The sequence below is a fragment of the Ranitomeya imitator genome, chromosome 8, assembly GCF_032444005.1.
Source record: "Ranitomeya imitator isolate aRanImi1 chromosome 8, aRanImi1.pri, whole genome shotgun sequence".
In the NCBI taxonomy this organism is placed as follows: domain Eukaryota; kingdom Metazoa; phylum Chordata; class Amphibia; order Anura; family Dendrobatidae; genus Ranitomeya; species Ranitomeya imitator.
Window position 1 is genome coordinate 174,492,400 of NC_091289.1, and position 21,104 is coordinate 174,513,503.

At 46.0% G+C, this 21,104-nt stretch overlaps 1 protein-coding gene across 2 annotated transcripts in view; it reads left to right on the forward strand.

Moving 5' to 3' along the window:
• Positions 1 to 3,783: 3,783 nt before the first annotated feature.
• AGBL4 (AGBL carboxypeptidase 4) overlaps positions 3,784 to 21,104 on the forward strand; it is a 1,562,854-nt gene continuing 1,545,533 nt past the window's right edge. For both annotated transcript variants that reach the window (XM_069737949.1, XM_069737950.1), the window contains exon 1: positions 3,784 to 3,918. In XM_069737949.1, the coding sequence (XP_069594050.1) occupies positions 3,876 to 3,918 (43 nt within the window). In that variant the 5' untranslated portion in view covers positions 3,784 to 3,875. The remainder of the gene's footprint in view (positions 3,919 to 21,104) is intronic.

The following is a 21,104-nucleotide window of genomic DNA, read 5'->3' on the forward strand; positions in this document are numbered from 1 at the left end:
ATTAACTATGAATAGAAAAATTTTTGATGGTGCACCACAATTCTTCATTGACAGGAACTCAGTTTTGACGAACTAGCAAGTATGAAAAAACATTTAAGTCAGATCTTGCCAATGTATATTGCAGGTGGAAGTCAGTTGTGAGGAGACATATAATCTCCGGTCCTCCGATGACCACCTATTCTCCACCACATTCGTTTGTTCCTCACCCAATCATGTCCAAGACTTCTCCTGTGTATCCCTCATCCTCTAGCATTTAGTTTCTCAACACGTCCGATTATCTACCACATTCACAACTTTCAGACCGAACTTGAAAACCTATCTCTTCAAGAAATTTAACAGCCTGCAATGACCCCCCTGTCGCTTTGCCACCACCGGAGCTGCCACCTCACCACCACCGGAGCTGCCACCTTCCCACCACCGGAGCTGACACCTCCCCACCACCGGAGTTGCCGTGTCACCACCACTGGAGCTGCCACCTCCCCAACACCGGAGCTGCCACCTCACCACCACTGGAGCTGCCACCTCCCCATCACCGGAGCTGCCGCCTCACCACCACTGGAGCTGCCACCTCCCCACCACCGGAGCTGCCACCTCCCCACCACCGGAGCTGACACCTCCCCACCACGGGAGCTGCCACCTCACCACCACTGGAGCTGCCACCTCCCCACCACTGGAGCTGCCACCTCCCCACCACTGGAGTTTCTGCCTCACCACCACTGGAGCTGCCACCTCCTCACCACCGGAGCTGCCGCCTCACCATCACCGGAGCTGACACCTCCCCATCGGAGATGACACCTCACCACCACTGGAGCTGACACCTCACCACCACTGGAGCTGCTACCTCCCCACCACTGGAGTTTCCGCAACCCCAAACGTAATGTCTTTTTTCCCATTGCCCTATAGACTGTAAGCGCACAAAGGCAAGGCCATCTCCCCTCCGTTCCAGTCTGCCTTTGCTAGTTTATTCATTGTAATCTATATTTGTGTTTGTATGTAACCCCTTCTTTTGTACAGTACCATGGAATCAATGGTGCTCTAAAAATAAATGATAATAATGTAGAGCTCCAAGGAATTATACATTACTGTTTCTTAAATGGTGCAAAATATCCTGCAATGTGGGACAATGATAACAATCATTCACACCGGGCTCCGTCCCGAACTGCAGCTCTAAGGCAGACAGATCAGTATGTTTTTCTCATGGGTGAACAGTTTATAGAAGCCTGGCAGCTGTTAAAAGAGCTTCTACGGACAGGTTTAGCGAAAGCTACTCTATTTACCAAATCACTGGGGGTTGCCTTTGCCTTCACCTCTTAACCACTGTACAGGGATTTGGACATACACAGGAACACCTGGGCTGGGGCCGAGGAGTCAGCTGCTGACCAGTGGAGCAAGCTGGCAAAAAAGGTCGTCGTGCAGAGTCAATACCAAGAGGTCACGTCATGGACAAAATCAGAAAGCAAGTGGTCAAAATACAAGCCGAGGTCTGAAAACAGGATAAGTCAAGAGATAAAAGAGGAGCAAGGACTAGTGCTATAGAAATAGTAAACTGAACTTATTGACTGAGAGTGGAAGTCAGAGGTTCAGGGGTTTAAATAGAAGACAGCCCGGCACAGGGCTCTCTGGAAGGAGTAATCAAAATCAGAGTGGTATGAAAAGTGGTACTCCTTTTGGTATCTATTTGGTATCTTTATTGTCTGTACAAGTCCCCTCTAAATGTAAACTGCCACGGAATATGTTGGTACCATTGAAATAAAAATGATTATCATTATTTTGATATGTAGGCTAAAACACAACTATTAACTGAAACCGAAGTCTAGGAGGCTTAAAACTTTGTGAGGATTAACCGATCTTAGCTACAAAGGTGAGATTGTTGAAAACAGTTGCATGTCACAGGTCATGTACCACAGACAAGACTGAGCACAGCAACAAGACACAAGGTAGTTATACTGCATCAGCCAGGTCGCGCCCAGGGAAAGCTTTGACAGCAGACTGGGGATTTGAGATGTGCGCTCTTTAGGCTCTTTTAAAGAAGCACCAAGAATTAGGCAACTTGAGTACAGTAGACGTAGAGGTCGGCCAAGGAAACTTAGTGCCGCAGATGGAAAACTCATTGTGATTACTTCCCTTCAAAGTTAGAAGATTCTCAGCAGTCCCATCAGCTCAGAACAGATTGACGTCAGGAAGGAAATGGAGCCTATGGCACTGTCTGTGCAGAATGAGGTAGAAACCGTTATATTTATTTCAGGTAGTTTAAAACCAATATAAAAAGAAAACAGTATTTAAACTACAAAAAAGAAGATGCGAACGAACACGTTTTTGATCCAGTATCAGGTTAATAGAAGTCTGTGCACAAAGGGTCTTAAAGGGTTTGTCCACTGCTAGGACAACCCCTTCTTAAATGAAATGTTCAGCCCCGATAAAATAATAAAGCGTATACTCTCCTTCCATGTGGGCACTCGGGGTCCCTGGGGGCTGTGAGGCGGTGTTCTGACTCATGACGCCGGTGCCCAATCAGCGCGGGCGTCACTGTCTCCGCCTTCAGACAAACTGAACAGGAAGAGGAAGTCCGGGATCAGCCGGTGAATATTTAGTTTAGTGGTGGATGACCCCTTTAATGCACAAATTGCAGCCAAAACCCAAACCTTCTACATGGAAGCAAGAACAAGAACGAAAACATGGGAACCGGGGTGCAAACAATGTCATCAGGTGCTCTGGGCTGAGGAGTCCAAGTGTGAACTATGTCATTGTAACGGAAGCAGCTGGTTCGCCGAGACGGACAATAATGAGGGTCTGCGGGAACAGTGATGCACGGTGGGGGGTCCTGGCAGGTGTGTTGGGCTACAGCTCCCCTCCTCCACATGTATGGGGTAAATCAGAAGGTGGGGAGAGAGCGGGGGGCCACTGACGGACTGCAAGGATCGCCTGATGGAACAATGTCACACACGCCGCCGCAGACTCAGTGCCGAACCGCTGGAAAGGCGAGTATAAGGGTATGTGCACACGTCAGGATTTCTTGCAGAAATTTTCCTGACAAAAACCGGACATTTCTGCCAGAAATCTGCATGCGTTTTTACCGCGATTTTACCGTGTTTTTGACGCGTTTTTGGTGCGTTTTTTCCCACATGCATAGAATAGTGGGAAAAACGCAGAAAATCCACAAAATTAATGAACATGCTGCTTTTTTTTTTACCGCGATGCGTTTTTTTCGCGGAAAAAAACGCATCATGTGCACAAAACATGCAGAATGTATTCTAAATGATAGGATGCATAATGTATGCGTTTTTAATGAGTTTTTATAGCGTTTTTACCGCGAAAAAACCTGAACATGTGTACATAGCCTTAGTGTTATTACTGGGAAGGGGGTCTCCAAGAAGTGCCCAGCCCCTTTAACACGTCTACGATTGAAAACAATCTGCCTGCACAGCAGTGTATACACCTACATAATTCTGGGGTGCTCAACACTCAGTGACAGGAAAGTGATCATCCCCTTTAAGGATAAAAATAACTTTAGCATTAAGGGGTTAAATACCAAACAACCAGGAGCGTTTAGTGTTGAAATCAACTCTGAATCCACTGGTTACAAACTAAAAGGCCACTGTCTTTGCAGCATCTGTTGCTGAGACTTCTAGTTCCACACCAGGAGCATGCTCCACACACACACGCAGTCTCTGCCCCCCGTGGTGACGTCACAGCTCAGTCACGTGACTCTGCCTCCTCCTCCTCGTGCTACGCGCGCAGCTTCTCCAGCACCTCGGACAGCGCCGCTCTGCCACGCCCCCTCCTGTGACGTAAGCGCCCGTCGCCGACGGAGCGCAGGAGAACGTCAGCGGTTGCCATAGCGACTGCAGAACGGCGTCTCCTGGCTGTGACAGCGGATGACAACAAAGATGGCGGAGAGCGGCGGCGGCGCGGAGACGGGTCTGTTGTTTGTTCATTGTTTCTTGTGTGGGCGGGAGGCTATGGAGGGACGGATTAACCCTTTATAGGGGCTGGAGAGCAGACATTACAGATGCACAGAGGTGCAGCCAGGGGTGTGATGTGAAATGATTGGGCCCCCGAGTCGGTGGTGTGGCCCCTGCACAGAGCATGTGCTGTATCCATGCTGAGGCCCCTCACTCTCCCTCTGCAGCAGTGTATTATGGGAAGCCTCTTTGCTCTTACGATCGCTTCCGCTGGGCCGGTTGTGGTTTTTGGCTGTAGATTGTCCTCACCTCTTCTTCCCTCCGATCATTTAATGCTGATGCTCCTGCGATCCCCCCATCAACCATCAGGTGTGTCCCCGGTCAGACCCTCATACTCATCTGTGTGTCAGGTAACCATAGTAACCCAGGTGACATGCGCTGCCGGGCATAACCGGCCAGCTCAGGTGGCAGCACACCGCCAGAGTATTCAGGTACTGGACGTCCGCCACTGCTGCTCTGCAATTACGTAGTTAGGCTACGTTCACATTTGCGTTGTTGTGTGTTGCGTTGGCGACGCAACGCACAACGCATGCAAAACGCATGCAAAAACGCATTGTTTTGTGACGCATACGTCCATTTTTGGCCGATTTTGGCCGCAAAAAAAATGCCACTTGCTGCGTCCTCTCCGCCCTGACGCTTGCGCCAAAACAGACGCATGCGTCACATAACGCAAGACAACGCATGTCCATGCGCCCCCATGTTAAATATAGGGGCGCATGACGCATGCATCGCCGCGGATGCGCCCGACGCACCGCAAATGTGAACGTAGCCTAAGACATCATTTTTAACTCTTGCATATCCATTAACACTTGCATAGCCATTAGTTTTTTTTTTATATGTCCCTGACTAATAATGTTAGTAGTGTCTGTGTGTAAAATTTGGGAGCTGTAGGTGTTAAATGAAAGGATTAATTTATGGAAAAAAATTGCATGGGCTCCCCCGCAATTTTCCCAGCTAAAAACATCTGCCCCCAGCCACCCCAGAAGGGGCACATCTGTAAGATGCGCCAATTCCGGCACTTAGCCCCTCTTTTCCCACTCCCCTGTAGGGGTGGGATATGGGGTAATAAGGGGTTAATGTCACCTTGCTATTGTAAGGTGAGATTAAACCTGGTTAATAATGGAGAGGCGTCAATAAGACACCTATCCATTATTAATCCAATAGTATAAGGCTATGTGCACACCTCAGGATTCATTGCAGAAATTTCCTGAACAAAATTGGACATTTTCTGCAAGAAATCCACATGCGTTTTTTGAGCGTTTTTTGTGTGTTTTTTTTGCGGATTTTTCCGGAGGTTCCCAATACAATAATATAGCGGGAAATCCGCAAAAAATCCGCAAAATTAATGAACATGCTGCCTTTTCTACCGCGATGCGTTTTTTTTTCGTGGAAAAAAACTCAACATATGCACGAAAATTGCGGAATGCATTCTAAATGATGGGATGCATATGTCTGCATTTTTATCACGTTTTTATAGCGAAAAAACGCGAAAAAACCATGAAAAATCCAGAACGTGTGCACACAGCCTATTTGGGTTAAAAAATACACACACATTAAGATTATAACGTCTTTTAATGAAATAATTAAACACACAGGTTTACCATCTTTATTACACTTTCAATCCAACTGAAGACCCTCGTTCTCCTGTAAAAAAAATCCAAAATAAAAAAGCAACAATATCTCATACCTTGAAGACACAAAAGCGCACAGAGAGGTCACTGTGCAAGTAGCCCATGTGTTTTTGGTTTTATAATATCTCATACCTGTCCGCTGTACTGTCAGGTCCCACGCTGCAATCCATCTCAAAGGGTTAAATAGTTTACAAACGGGAGCTCTGCTAATGCTACCGGCCAGGCTGTAAACCACTGTGTAATAAATGAAAAGCTGCCTGCGCAGCCTCCTGCCTGACCGGACATGAACTCTGTGGCGTGGGAAAGTTTCTGAACATTTTCCCACGCTGTCAAGTTCAAGTATATATATTTGAGCCCATGGATCCATTATATGTGCATTTTGCAAGCTGGCGAGAAAATCTCGTCATACGGATGTTACACAGATGCTTACATGCGAGAAAATCGCATCCTCGCACTGCACACGGATGACATACAGTACGGATCACTGTTCAGGGAACATTTCTGCGAGCCGTGTCTAGTGACTGGCTGCAGCGGTCACCTGTGCCGAAGTCATGACTTTACCTCTGTCATCAAAGTTACAGGCAGCGCTGGAGCTGGAAAGGGTGCATAAAAGCTGATTTTTATTATTTTTAATGCAGGCAAGCTAATAGGGGGAAAACCCCTTTAGGCGATGTTCATATGTTGCGTTTTTGCTGCGTTTTAAAAAAATTTTTTTGCAAATTTTAAGCTGCGTTTTACAGTACCAGCAAAGTCTATGAGATTTCAGAAATCGTATGCACACACATTGTTTTTTTTCCTGACTGGTTTGGAAAACTGCAGCATGTCACTTCTTTCAGTATTTGCAGCATTTTTACACCCATAGGAAACAATGAGTAAATGCAAAAAACGGAGCAAAAACTGCAGGTATCAGTTTATGCTACAAAAACCTTAAGAAAAATGCATCATGATTAGGGTTGAGCGAAACGGATTGGACAAATTCAAAAGTCGCCGACTTTCGGCAAAGTCGGGGTTCGTGAATCCCGACCCTAGTGTGGGATCGGCCATGAGGTCAGCGATCTTCGTGCCAAAGTCGCGTTTCGTATGACGTTTTCAGCACCATTTTTCATCCAATGAAGGCGGACGCAGAGTGTGGGCAGCGTGATGACATAGGTCTCGGTCCCCACCATCTTAAAGAAGGGCATTGCAGTGATTGGCTTGCTTTCTGCGGCGTCACAGGGGCTATAAAGGGGCGTTCCCGCCGACCGCCATCTTACTGCTGCTGATCTGAGCTTAGGGAGAGGTTGCTGCCGCTTCGTCAGAAGCAGGGATAGCGTTAGGCAGGGTCCATTAACCACCAAACCGCTTGTGCTGTAGCGATTTCCACTGTCCAACACCATCTTTTCTTTGCAGGGACAGTGGAAGCTACATTTTTGTGCATCAGCGCTGTAGCGTATTAGGCTGCATTATAAGGCTCCCTGATAGCTGCATTGCTGTGTGTACGCCGTTGTGCAAACCAACTGCTTTTTTAAAAGCAAAAATCCTGTTGCTCCTTTCTGCACAGTTCTCTTGTTTCTTTGTCCACACTTTTGTGTGCAGCAGTCCTTTTTATTGCTGCCATACTTGTCCTGAGATCATTGTAGGGAGATTGAAATTGTACTACAGTCCTTGTATTTTTTGATATATCTTCCAGCCACGTTCTGCCACTTACATTGTGTAGTGTAATACACTGGGCCTGAGTTTTGGTGCAGTCTTCCCCCAAAAAAGGGAGATTTAAATTGGCACTAAGTGGATCTATGTCAGTTCTGTTAGTTTGTCGTACATCTTCCAGCCACGTTCTGCCACTTACATTGTGTAGTGTAATACACTGGGCCTGAGTTTTGTTGCAGTCTCCCCCCCAAAAAGGGAGATTTAAATTCTCCACAAGTTTATATACACCTTCTACCTTGTTTCACAGTACCATATAACGGTTGTTATTTTGGTTAGATTTTTCCAAAAATGAGGAAGTCTGGTGGAAGAGCCCATGGGCGGTGGTTGCCAGCTGGTACTGATGGTGGTGGTGGTGGTGGAGCATCTAGTGGTAGTGGGAAAAGCAAAATAGCACTAAAGGCTCGAGGTGTTGAGCCAGCATCATCGTCTGGCTGCACAAGGCCTCGAAGGCTCCCTTATCTGGGAGTAGGAAAACAGGTTTTAAAGCCGGAGCAGCAGGAAAAAGTTTTGGCTTTCCTTGCTGACTCAGCCTCTAGCTCTTTCGCCTCCTCTTCAGAAGGTTCGAAATCTAAAAGCAGCGAGTCGTCAGTGGATGCTCCCGGTCAGGAACAAGTCGTTTCCTTGTGTCCTTCACCCAAACCAAAATTGAAGGATGTGTCAAGCGACACTACAGGTTACTCCATGGATCTCTTTACACATAACGTGCCTGGGTTAGAGAGGGAAATTGTTAAAAGCCCATTACAAGATGAATCGGACATGGAGTGCACTGATGCACAGCCACAGCTAGATTATTATGCTGTTCCATTGACTCAGATCACTACATTGCCCTCGCAGTGTACTGAGCCAGAATCAGACCCTGATGAGACTATGGTGCCCCGTCACGAACGCTATAGCACCTTACACGGTGACACAGAGGAAGGTGCACATGAAATTGAAGAGGAGGTGATAGATGACCCAGTTGTTGACCCAGATTGGCAACCATTGGGGGAAGAGGGTGCCGCTGCCAGTAGCTCAGAAGCGGAGGAGGATGATCCGCAGCAGCCATCTACATCGCAACAACTGTCATCGGGCAGGCCCGTATCTGGCCAAAAATGTTTGTCAAAACCAAAAACCGTTTTAGGACAGCGTGGCCATCCGGTGAAAGTAGCACAGCGTGCAATGCCTGAAAAGGTATTCCATAGTAGGAAGAGTGCAGTGTGGGAATTTTTTAACCAAGATCCAAATGATCAGTGCAAAGTCATCTGTAATAAATGCTCAAAGACCTTTAGCAGAGGGAAGAATCTCCTAAATTTAAATACAACGTGCATGCATAGACATTTAACCAGCATGCACTTGCAAGCCTGGACTAACTACCAAACGTCCCGTACCGTTGGTGCACCTGCTCAGAATGAAGGTAGTCAGCAACGCTACATTGCTTCCCTCACTGTAAGCCCACCGGTTAGGACTCCACCAGCAGCAAATGTGGAGGTATTGTCGCAAGGCCAAAGCAGTCAGGGATTCACCAGGTTCATGGTAGGAAACACTGTATGTAGGCCAACAGCAAGAATACCATCGCCAACCCTCTCTCAGTCTGCCATGTCCACCGGCACCCCCGCTAGTTCCACCATATGCAGCTCTCCAGTCCAGCTCACCCTACAAGAGACTCTCGTTAGGAAAAGAAAGTACTCATCCTGTCATCCGCATACACAGGGTTTGAACGCCCACATTGCTATACTAATCTTGCTAGAGATGATGCCCTACCGGTTGGTTGAAAGCGAAGCTTTCAAAGCCCTGATGGCCTACGCAGTACCACGCTATGACCTACCCAGTCGACACTTCTTTGCGAGAAAAGCCATCCCAGCCCTCCACCAGCATGTCAAAGACCGCATTGTCCATGCACTGAGGCAATCAGTCAGTAGAAAGGTGCACCTCACAACAGATGCATGGACCAGTAGGCATGGCCAGGAACGTTACGTGTCCATCACGGCGCACTGGGTTAATGTGGTGGATGCAGGGTCCACAGGGGACAGCCATAGTGGGACAGTGTTGCCTAGCCCACGGTCTAGGAAACAGTTTGCTGTAGGCGTTCGCCCCCCCTCCTCTTCCTCCTCATCCTCCTGCAGAAGCAAGAGCTCGTCCACAGACCGCAGTCGCACGAGCACTCCATCCGCAGCTGCCACTGTTGCACACGAGGTGTCCCATTATGGAACAGCTTGTGGGAAGTGTCAGCAGGCTGTGTTGGAAATGAAGTGTTTGGGCGACAACAGACACACCGCGGAAGTACTGGCCGAGTACTTGCAGCAAGAAACTCAGTCATGGCTGGGCAGTGTACATCTTGAGGCAGGCAAGGTAGTGAGTGATAACGGAAGGAATTTTATGGCTGCCATCTCCCTTTCACAACTGAAACACATTCCTTGCCTGGCTCATACCTTGAACCTGGTGGTGCAGTGCTTCCTGAAAAGTTATCCGGGGTTACCCGACCTGCTCCTGAAGGTGCGAAGACTTTGCTCGCACATCCGCCGGTCGCCCGTACACTCCAGCCGTATGCAGAACCATCAGCGATCGCTGAATCTTCCCCAGCATTGCCTAATAATCGACGTTGCAACAAGGTGGAACTCCACACTGCACATGCTTCAGAGGCTGTGCGAACAGAGGCGTGCTGTTATGTATTTGTGGGAGGATACACATACACGGGCAGGCAGTTGGATGGCAGATATGGAGTTGTCAGGTGTGCAGTGGTCAAAGCTCCAAGACCTCTGTCAAGTCCTTCAGTGTTTTGAGGAATGCACATGGCTGGTAAGTGCAGACGACGCCATCATAAGCATGAGCATCCCCCTAATGCGTCTGCTGATGCAAAGTTTGACGCACATCAAGGAGCTGGCGTCTGCAGCCGAGGACGAGGAAAGCCTTGATGACAGTCAGCCATTGTCTGCTCAGGGAACTCTCCTGGACGAGGTGGTGGACAAAGAGGAGGAGAAGGAGGATGATGGGGATGAATATTTATGGGAGGAGGATGCTTCTCAGGGGGCAATAGAAACTGGTGGCGTTGCAAAGTGAGGTACAGGGTTTTTGTGGGCCACAAGTGATGTTGATTTGCAAGAAAGTGCTCCTCAACCCAGCACAAGCAGTGAATTGACACCTGGAACATTGGCCCACATGGTGGATTATGCCTTGGGTATCCTAAAAAGGGACCCCCGCATTATCAAAATGATGACCGATGACGATTACTGGTTGGCCTGCCTCCTGGATCCACAATACAAAGGGAAATTACAAAATATCATGCCACATGAGAACCTTGAACAAATATTGGCAACCAAACAAGCAACTCTTGTAGACCGTTTGGTTCAGGCATTCCCAGCACACAGCGGCGGTGATGGTTATCACACGAGCTGCAGGGGGCAACAGGGCAGAGGTGTTAGAGGTGCTCAAATCAGAAGTGGCCTTGGACAGAGGGGTTTTATGACCAGGTTGTGGAGTGATTTCGCAATGACCGCAGACACGACAGGTACTGCAGCATCAATTCAAAGTGACAGGAGACAGCATTTTTCCTGTATGGTTACGAACTATTTTTCCTCCCTTATCGATGTTCTCCCTCACAGGTCATTCCCCTTTGATTACTGGGCATCAAAAATAGACACCTGGCCTGAATTGGCAGAATATGCATTACAGGAGCTCGCTTGCCCTGCTGCCAGTGTGCTATCAGAAAGAGTATTCAGTGCTGCTGGTTCAATATTGACCGAAAAAAGGACACGTCTGACTACCAAAATGTTGATGATCTAAACTTCATTAAAATGAACCAATCATGGATTTCAAATTATTTTGCCCCACCTTCTCCTGCTGACACGTAGCTTGCCTTAAAAATGTCTTGCTTTTGGCCTCCTCTTACTGACTGCTCCAATTCCTCCATTTGCAGCTGCTGAATGTCCACCATAGGCCATTTCTATACCTCCCTAAATGGGCTGACTCCCCCCACAGGGCCGTGGTCACCACCTGGTGCAAGCACCCGTGCGAGTGTCGTTTGCCTGGACAGGTGGGTGTGCCCACTCTTGGGCGACGGCACTGGCACATGGTCCCTCAGAGTACAATGAAGTGTCTCTGATGGTGGTGGTGCACAACCAACGTCAGACACACCGTCGTAATATGAAGGGCCCTGTGCCACTACCGCCGCCCACGAGAGAGTGTCCCCCCCCAGCTCGAACAGTGCTCTACCACTTGCAATACTTATTTCTCCCTGCTCCACCACTGTGTAGTCTGTGCTGTTAAATCCTTCAATGGCACTGCCAATACAAATTTGCTGAAATGATAGATGATAGTAAAAATATACAGGGGCCCTGGCCTCCATTTAGACCAGTTAATACTTTGCGCCATCTACCACTGTCTACTACTCAGCAGAGGAGCCCACCCCTCTACCTAGCTATGCCACCAGTTTATTTATGAACTTTTTTGGGCTGACATTTAGCCCACTTTATTATTTTGGCCTGCTAACTGTGTCAGCCACTTATTACAGTTGTCCTCCACTGAACAAAGCAATGCCACCTGTGTACTCCTCTTACCAATTTTGAACTGCATTTAGCCTACTTACTTACTTGGGCCTAGTAACTGTGTGAGCCACTTATTACAGTTGTCCTTCTCCGCTGAACAAAGCTATGCCGCCTGAATACTCCTCTTACCAATTTTGAACTGCATTTAGCCTACTTTTTTATTTTAGGCCCACTCAGTCTGTCTGAGCCACTTATTACAGTTGTCCTCCACTGAACAAAGCAATGCCGCCTGTGTACTCCTCTTACTAATTTTGAACTGCATTTAGCCTACTTTTTTATTTTAGGCCTACTAACTGTGTCTGCCACTCATTACAGTTGTCCTCCACTGAACAAAGCAATGCCGCCTGTTTAGTCCTGTTAGCAATTTTGAACTACTTTTGGCCTACTTACTTACTTGGGCCTAGTAACTGTGTGATCCTCTCATTACAGTTGTCCTCCTCCGCTGAACAAAGCTATGCCGCCTGTGTACTCCTCTTACCAATTTTGAACTGCATTTAGCCTACTTTTTTATTTTAGGCCTACTAACTGTGTCTGCCACTCATTACAGTTGTCCTCCACTGAACAAAGCAATGCCGCCTGTTTAGTCCTGTTAGCAATTTTGAACTGCTTTTGGCCTACTTTTTTATTTTGGGCCTATATCTGTGTTTCCTCCTCATCCTGCCCATTGCCCAGCCACTGCTAGATGAGTCTGCTGGTACATTGCCCCAGACCACTACATTCCCCTTGCACTCTACACAGCCAGAATCTGACCCTGCTGAAAGTCAGGTTCCCCTTCCCGCATACTATACCACCTTACACGGGGAGAAAGGGGAAGGTGCAGATGAAAGTGCAGGTTCCTTTATCAGGCGGGGGGGCATACTCGGCACTGGCACAGGGCCCCTCATAGTACGCAAAAGTGTCTCTGGCAGTGGGAGGCGCCACCCGCCGTCAAACTCACCGCCGTACTTTGTAGGGCCCTGTGCCAGAGCCAACGAGTGGGCCTCCCCTGCTTGCTCAGGATCTCAGCACTTGCAAAGTTGAAATACTTACCTCTCCCTGCTCCACCGCCATGGCGTATTCCGCGTTTCCTGGGCCCACGAAAATCTTGAGCCAGCCCTACCCCCCCACAACTTTAGCCAAATGACCCCCAGTTTTCAATGCCTAACTATTATTATAAAGTAAATTAAGATTGACAAGCTTAAGTAATAAGAATTGATGTTTTTGGCATTAAAATGAGCACTGTAGGTGTTTTCCTGTCCTCCACTCACTGCCGACTGTGATTCCCCATTGACTTGCATTGGGTTTCGTGTTTCAGTCGGCCCCTGACTTTTCGCAATAATCGGCCGATTTCACCCGACCCGACTTTTGACAAAGTCGGGTTTCGCGAAACCCAACTCGATCCTAAAAAAGTAAAAGTCGCTCAACTCTAATCATGATTTTTTGAGAAGACAAGAGACAACGAAAATGCAGAAGAAAAAAAAAACGCACAAAAGCACAGCAAAACCTGTTGCTGCTGATTATAACACTGAGCCCATCATTATTTTAGGCCGGATCCGACCTATGACGTGTTGACGTTCGTGTCGGCAGCATTAAATATTGTTATATATGGTCGCCGACCCCTATGAAATATCTTTTACTTGCGATTGCAGTTTTTATTTTTCTCGTTACATTTGTAGCCATGCAGCAAACGACTAATTGCTGGTAATAATTATTGCAGGAAGAGACATTGCAGTGTCAGAAACCTGACGCACAATACTAATTATTACTAATGGATTATTGTTGTGATAATTAACCACTTACAGAGATGGAAAGACCAGGAAATCGTTTTCGCTCCTAATCATAAACTATTATTCCCTAATTATCCCCCATCCACTAGAACCTTGCATTGTTCCGGGTGGGTATATACCACATCCAGCATTTTGTCATAGCTCGGGACAAAGTTTGTATAGAGTTGATATAATTATCGAAGATGAATTTTAGGTGAATAGTAATTGTATTAATTAATGGTAATCAGCAGGAGATGGTAGGGTAGTTTACAGCACACTGACGTATAATGGATCTGCGCAAGCTGCTTACTCTATAGAGCTATAATCCAGCACCTAAAGCAGTGAACAGACCAAGATGCCTTCAGTTTCATCATGGAATATGGAATCTAGAAGATTAAAGGGAATCTGTCAGCAGGTTTTTATTATCTCATCTGAGAGGAGCATAATGTAGAAAAAATGACCCTGATTCCAGTGATGTATCACTTAGTTTACTGGGTCTAACAGTTGTGTTACAATTTTTAGATGCAGCATGCAGCAGAGCTCAGAATGCCGCCCCCACCCACACCATAGCTCTCTGTGTACATTGTGTATTGACAGTAAGCTGCTTATCACAGGAGGGGGCGTGGTCAGACCAGGGCTCACGTGAGCTGTAGTCCAGGCAGTGATAATCGCCTGGTGGTAAAACATTCATTGTATTGAAACAACAGCACACAGCCTAATAAGTGACACATCCCTGAAATCTGTGTCTCAGCCCCTACCTCATGCTGTCCTCAGAAGACATAGCATTAACCTGCTGACAGATTCCCTTTAGAGGGGTTGTCTTGATATTGATGACCTTTCTGTAGTATAGGTCATCAGTATCAGATTGGTGACAACAGCACTGCCACCCATCAGCTGTTCTCAGCTCCGGCAGCTGGATATAAATAGTGGATGGAGTGGGAAGAGCACAGTGCCATCAACAGTTTAGTGGCCACTGCTGGGAACTGCAGATCAGCTCCACAAAGAACGGAGTTGTGTTTGTTCAGCTCTGCAACCATTCACAGAATAGGGGGCCCAATTCCCCCCAGCTGGATGGCTGTGGCTAGGATGATTTTGGATAAAAGGCACGCTGAGCATGCACTGTTTTTTCCTGCTGTCATCAGTAACTTGCACTGTTAATGGAGTGTAGTTTTTCAATATATGATACATTAAAGTGAATCTGTCAGCAGATTTTTGCTGGGTAATCTGAGAGTAGCATTGTTTAGGGACAGAACCCTTTATTCCAGTGATGTGTCACTTACTGGGCTGTGTTTTGTTTCACTAAAATCAGTGTCTTATCAGCAGAAGATTATTACTACAGTACTTGGTATCTTGTGCCAGGGGTTCCTTCCCTGTCCCTAACACTAGGGGTGCTCTAGTCCTCCCGGTTCCTCAGATTGCTTCTGATGGTGAAGACGCCGGGGCCACGTACCTTGCCTTAGCTCCTGAATCCGCCCTCAGTCTGTACCCTTCCAACACACAGGGAAGAGGGGAGTAGCAATGTACCATATACCAACCAGACTAACAAGGTAATACGAACAGACAGTAACGAAAAATACCAAACATACAAATATACTGACACAAACAACAGAGGAATGCAATAGAGTGCAGGATGGGGTTAAACCAAAGTTTTGAGAAGAAAGAGAATTATCACACACAGTCACAGATAAACCCACCAAACATCTTCTCAAATAACAACCACCAACAACCTCCAGTCATGCAGCATAAGCAACACTGACAATGAGTGCTAGCCAGGGCCCAGATTATATAGGAGATGGGAGTGGGTAACAGTGAACAGCTGAGAGCCTTAATGCAGGAAAACTTCCAGGAGCTCTCAACTGAGCAGACTAACCCCTACCCTGTTTAAAAAAACAACAAAAAACATTTGGTGTTTTACTGATCCTGCACACATCCTGCAATGAGTCTCATCTGAAACTGATGTCATATTATCTGCGGAGCTGACGTCATGACAACGCTGCAGCCAATTATTGAGCGCAGTGGCTCATGCCGTCAACTTGGTCAGAGCCACCGATTTCACTGCTTTGCAACATTCCTGTCACCATGACAATACCAGTCACTGAGAGCAGAAGTGGACCGGGGAGGGTGGGAAAAGCACTGTTTGATATTTTGAAACAAACTGCTGCCAGGAAACATGGATTTTCTTTAATACAGGTGCTTCTCAAAAAATTAGAATATCATCAAAAAGTTAATTTATTTCAGTTCTTCAATACAAAAAGTGAATCTCATATATGATATAGAGTCATTACAAGCAGAGGGATCTATTTCACGTGTTTATTTCTGGTAATGTTGATGATTATGGCTTACAGCCAATGAAAACCCAAAAGTCATTATCTCAGTAAATTAGAATACTTTATAACACCACCTTGAAAAATGATTTTAAAATCTGAAATGTTGTCCTACTGAAATGTATGTTCAGTAAATGCACCCAATACTTGGTCCGGGCTCCTTTTACATCAATTACTGCATCAATGCGGCGTGGCATGGAGGCGATCAGCATGTGGCACTGCTGAGGGGTTATGGAAGCCCAGGTTGCTTTGATAGCAGCCTTCAGCTCGTCTGCATTGTTGGGTGTCTCTCATCTTTCTCTTGACAATACCGATAGATTCTCCATGGGGTTAAGGTCAGGTGAGTTTGCTGCCAATCAAGCACAGTGATACTGTTGTTTGTAAACCAGGTATTGGTACTTTTGGCAGTGTGGACAGGGGCCAAGTCCTGCTGGAGAATGACATTTCCACCTCCAAAAAGCTTGTCTGTAGAGGGAAGCATGAAGTGCTCTAACATTTCCTTGTAGACGGCTGCGTTGACTTTGGTCTTGATAAAACACAGTGGACCTACACCAGCAGATGACATGGCTCCCCAAACCATCACTGATGGTGGAAACTTCACACTAGACCTCCAGCAGCTTGGATTGTGGCCTCCACTCTTCCTCCAGACTCTGGGACCTTCATTTCCAAAGGAAATGCAAAATTTACTTTCATCTGAAAACAACACCTTGCACCACTGACCGCAGTCCAGTTCTTTTTCTCCTTGGCCCAGGTAAGACGCTTCTGGCCTTGTCTATTGGTCATGAGTGGCCTGACACAAGGAATGTGACACTTGTAGCCCATGTCCTGGATACGACTGTGTGTGGCGGCTCTTGAAGCAATGACTCCAGCAGCAGTCCACTCCTTGTGAATCTCCCTCAAATTTTTGAATGGCCTTGTCTTAACATTCCTTTCCAGGATTATCCCGGTTGCTTGTGCACCTTTTTCTACCACACTTTTTCCTTCCACTCAACTTTCCATTAATCTGCTTGGATCCAGCACCCTGTGAACAGCCGGCTTACCCTCCTTGTGGAGTGTGTCAGTGACTGCCATCTGGACATTTGCCAGGTCAGCAGTCTTCCCCATGATTGTGGAGCTACTGAAACAGACTAAGGGACCTTTATAAACACTTAGGAGCCTTTGCAGGTGTTTATTGTTAATTATTCTAATTTAATGACTTTTGGGTTTTCATTGGCTGTAAGCCATAATCATCAACATTAACAGAAATAAACACTTGAAATAGATCACTGTCTGTAATGACTCTATATAATATATGAGTTTCACTTTTTGTATTGAAGAACTGAAATAAATTAACTTTTTGATGATATTGTCATTTTGGGAGAAGCACCTGTACATGGATTGACCACTGAACACGAGAGTCCCTCGATATTTGCAACTGTCTGTTCCGGATCTGTAACCTCCATATGCCTTAATTGTGCATGTCTTGATAAGACAACCCCTTTAAGGTTTAAGGTTATGACCATGGCATGAGCACTCTTTCTAGGAGCAGTGTTACAGTCACAGCCTCACGGTCGCTCAGTTTTACTTTCTTCATTTTGATGGCTCCTCCATCCCTCTTTTGACCCCTGAGTGTGATTGAAGCTTGGGAATAGCGCAGCATTGGTTTTGCACTCGGCTCATCCACAGCTCCCCCTAGTGGTCCTCTCCCTGTACTCGTGTGTGGGGTTGGTATACTGGGAGTTAATCTATGTACCTAACTTCGTATACATTTTCAGACAAAGGTCCTTACAAGGTTCGGCAGCTATAATCAGCTCCGTGTAGGAGTTGTGTCAGGAAGAACTGTGATTTTCCTCTTACACTTTGCTCATTCTTATGAAATCTTTTTCTTTTAATGAAGACATTTCACAGGAAAAAAAGTATGCATAAGCCGTACTTTACACTGTGTGAACCATGAAATGCAATTTTCGTGTGATCCACCAAACCATCAGATCGCACCCAGATGGTATCGGGCTGTGTACGTGTCCAAATTTGTTCCTCGGACCAAGTCGATCCGACAAACAGAATCGCTGCATGCCCGACTTTGATCCAATATTCGGATCGCACTCGTGCATGCAAGTCAATGAGTGCTTGGAAACCATCAGACTGCACTCAGATAACATTTGAGTGCAGTCCGATTTCCACAGACTGATACAGTGGAGAAGATGGAGACATTTTTTTCTCCATCTTCTCCTCATTGGAGAAAATCAGATCACACTCTGATGATCAGAGGGTGATGTGCATAATTTACCCAATTCTCTTGGATGAGAGAATTTACGGCGGTGTGACCCTACCCCGAGATCAGGCGTGCACAACCTTTTTTTGTCCAAGGGCCACCTTATCATACTGAACCGGTCCAGGGACCACATAAAAATGAAGAGGGTATTACCTACTGAGTGGCTTATTGAAAGTATATACCATTAATGTCTACTTACTTTTTCTATGTATATTGGAGAATATACAACCTTGGGAAAACCACTTTAAAGGGAATCTGTCAGCATTTTTTTTCAGTGTAATCTGACAACAGCATAATATAGGGACAGAGACCCTGATTCCAGCGATGTAGCACTTATTGGGTGCCGCAGTTTTTCATAGCATCACTGTTTTCTCTGCTGCAAATCTAGCAGAGCTCGGTATGCTGAGCTGTGTGTAACCCCGCCCACACACCACTGATTGGCAGCTGCTTTCTGTGTACACTGTGTATTGAAAGAAGGCTGCCGATCAGAGGTGGGGGCGTGGTTACACAGAGCATTTGACTAGGAGGCACAAGACATCTAGTCCTGTGGTGATAATCTCCTGCTGATAAACCACTGATTGTATTGAAACAACAAAACACAGCCAGTAAGTGACACATCACTGGTATGAGGGTTGCTGCTCTCTGATAAACCTGCTGACAGATTCCATGAATTTTGAGGGGCTGAATACCTTTTTTTTATGTTTAGTTTAGAATTTTCTATGTCTTTGACCATGTAATAAATTCTAACTTTATTTTCCGTTTTTTTTATTATAAAGCTAATGATATACGTTTATAGGCATCGTATATCTGAGTATATTATAGAAACACATACAGTATTCTATCATCAAGCTTACAATGTCATTTTTTATGCCACGGGGCAATGAATTGGCTCATTTACCAAGTACTGGTGGTGCGATTTATAAAGGAGCGTTTCTCCCCCCCCCCCCAGTTGCATAGAAACAACATAATTGTGGAGTAAAATGAAGCATTCCGCACAAATACCATATGCAATGACTGGAAGTGCAAAATAATTGTGTCCGCACAAGCGCAAAACACAATATAAAAGTGTTTTATGTGCAGCCATAAAGTGTTTGTATTTTTAGAACGATCCCTCTGTGTTATAATTATCATTTCTTACATAAGACACTTAGAATGCCGCCGCCGCGCTCTGCTGATTGCTCTCTTATTAGGCTGCCGATTACGGGAGATGGAGCAGGATGTACAAGGTATCCAGACAGAAATTACGGAATCTTTTGTCATTAATGTTTTTCTTTTAATTAAAATATATTGGATGCGTCCATTTATTTATATTTTTTTTATTAATTTTCTAAATCCGTTCACCCATATGACAGGCGTTATTGACATCTATGGGATAAAATTGTTGTGAAATTTATCCTGATGGATCTCAGTGACTTCTAATGGATCCATCAAGTCTCTATTTCAGTTTTGACCTTCGAAGGGCAACATACACTGGGCAGAACGTATGCTAGGGCTGGTGTGAACATGACCTAAGAGTCAGAAAAAAGAATTTGGAGTATTTCCTGTTAGCTGAGCAATCTGGAAAGAGCCTAATAATGAGGTTAACGAGCACAATTCCAGATATATGTCTCTTTATAGACTGGTGCTCTTTGAAGATTACCTGTCATTTGACATAAATTGTAATTTCTTTACCCGGTGTAAATGCCGCTGTTCTCCTGAATCCGACGTTGTTGTTTTTTCGTTCCTGCGCCTCCCCATTCCTGAGATTTGGCCGCCTCTTCCCTACTACACCATATAAAACAGGAAAGAAAACACCTTTCAGCAAAAAGCAGGAGGATTCACCGAACTTACAATTGCCATATATACGTGTATATACAGTGGCTTGCGAAAGTATTCACCCCCTTTGTTTTTGGCCTATTTTGTTACACTACAACCTGTGGGTGAAGTGAATGGGAAAAATATAGGCATAGATTAAATTTATGGAATCAGATAACTAAAAATTGGCATGTGCATATGTATTCACCCCTTTTCAAGCCTCTAAATATTTCTGGTGCAAGCATTTACCTTCATAAGTCACATGCTTAGTGACCGAACGTCCCCCTGTGTGCAATCTAAGTGTCACATGTCTGTCAGTATATACACTTTACCTTTTCTGAAAGGCCACAGAGGCTGCAAAATCATTAACAAGAGGCATCACTAACCAAACACCATGAAGACCAAGGAGATCTCCAAACACCATGAAGTCCAAGGAGATCTCCGAACACCACCATGAAGACCAAGGAGATCTCCAAACACCTCCATGAAGACCAAGGAGATCTCCAAACACCTCCATGAAGACCAAGGAGATCTCCAAACACCACCATGAAGACCAAGGAGATCTCCAAACACCTCCATGAAGACCATGGAGATCTCCAAATAAGTCAGGGACAAAGTTCTTGAGAAGTGCATGTCAGGGTTAGGTTATAAAAAATATCCCAATCTCTGATGATCCCCTGAAGCACCATCAAATCCATTATCATCAAACTGAAAGAACATGGTACCACCACAAATCTGCCAGGAGAGGGCCGCCCACCAAAACTCTCCGCCCGGGCAAGGAGGGCAATAATCAGAGAGGCAGCACAGAGACCAAAGGTAACCCTGAAGGAGCTGCAGAGTTCCCAAGCAGAGTATCTGTCCAAACGACAACAATAAGCCGTACTCTCCTTAGAGGTGGTCTTCATGGAAAAGTGGGCAGAAAAAAGCCTCTACTTACGCACACACAAAAATTTTAAGGCTCATTTTGAGTTTTCCAAAAGACTTGTGGGAGACTCCCCAAATGTGTGGAGGCAGGTACCGTGATCAGATGAAACCAAAATTGAACCTTTTTTGCCACCAAACTAAACTCTGCCTGGCACCAAACCAACACAGCTCATCACCCCAAGAACACCATCCCCACAGTGAAACATGGTGGTGGCAGCATAGTGCTGTGGGGATGTTTTTCGGCAGCAGGGACAGGGAAAATTGTCC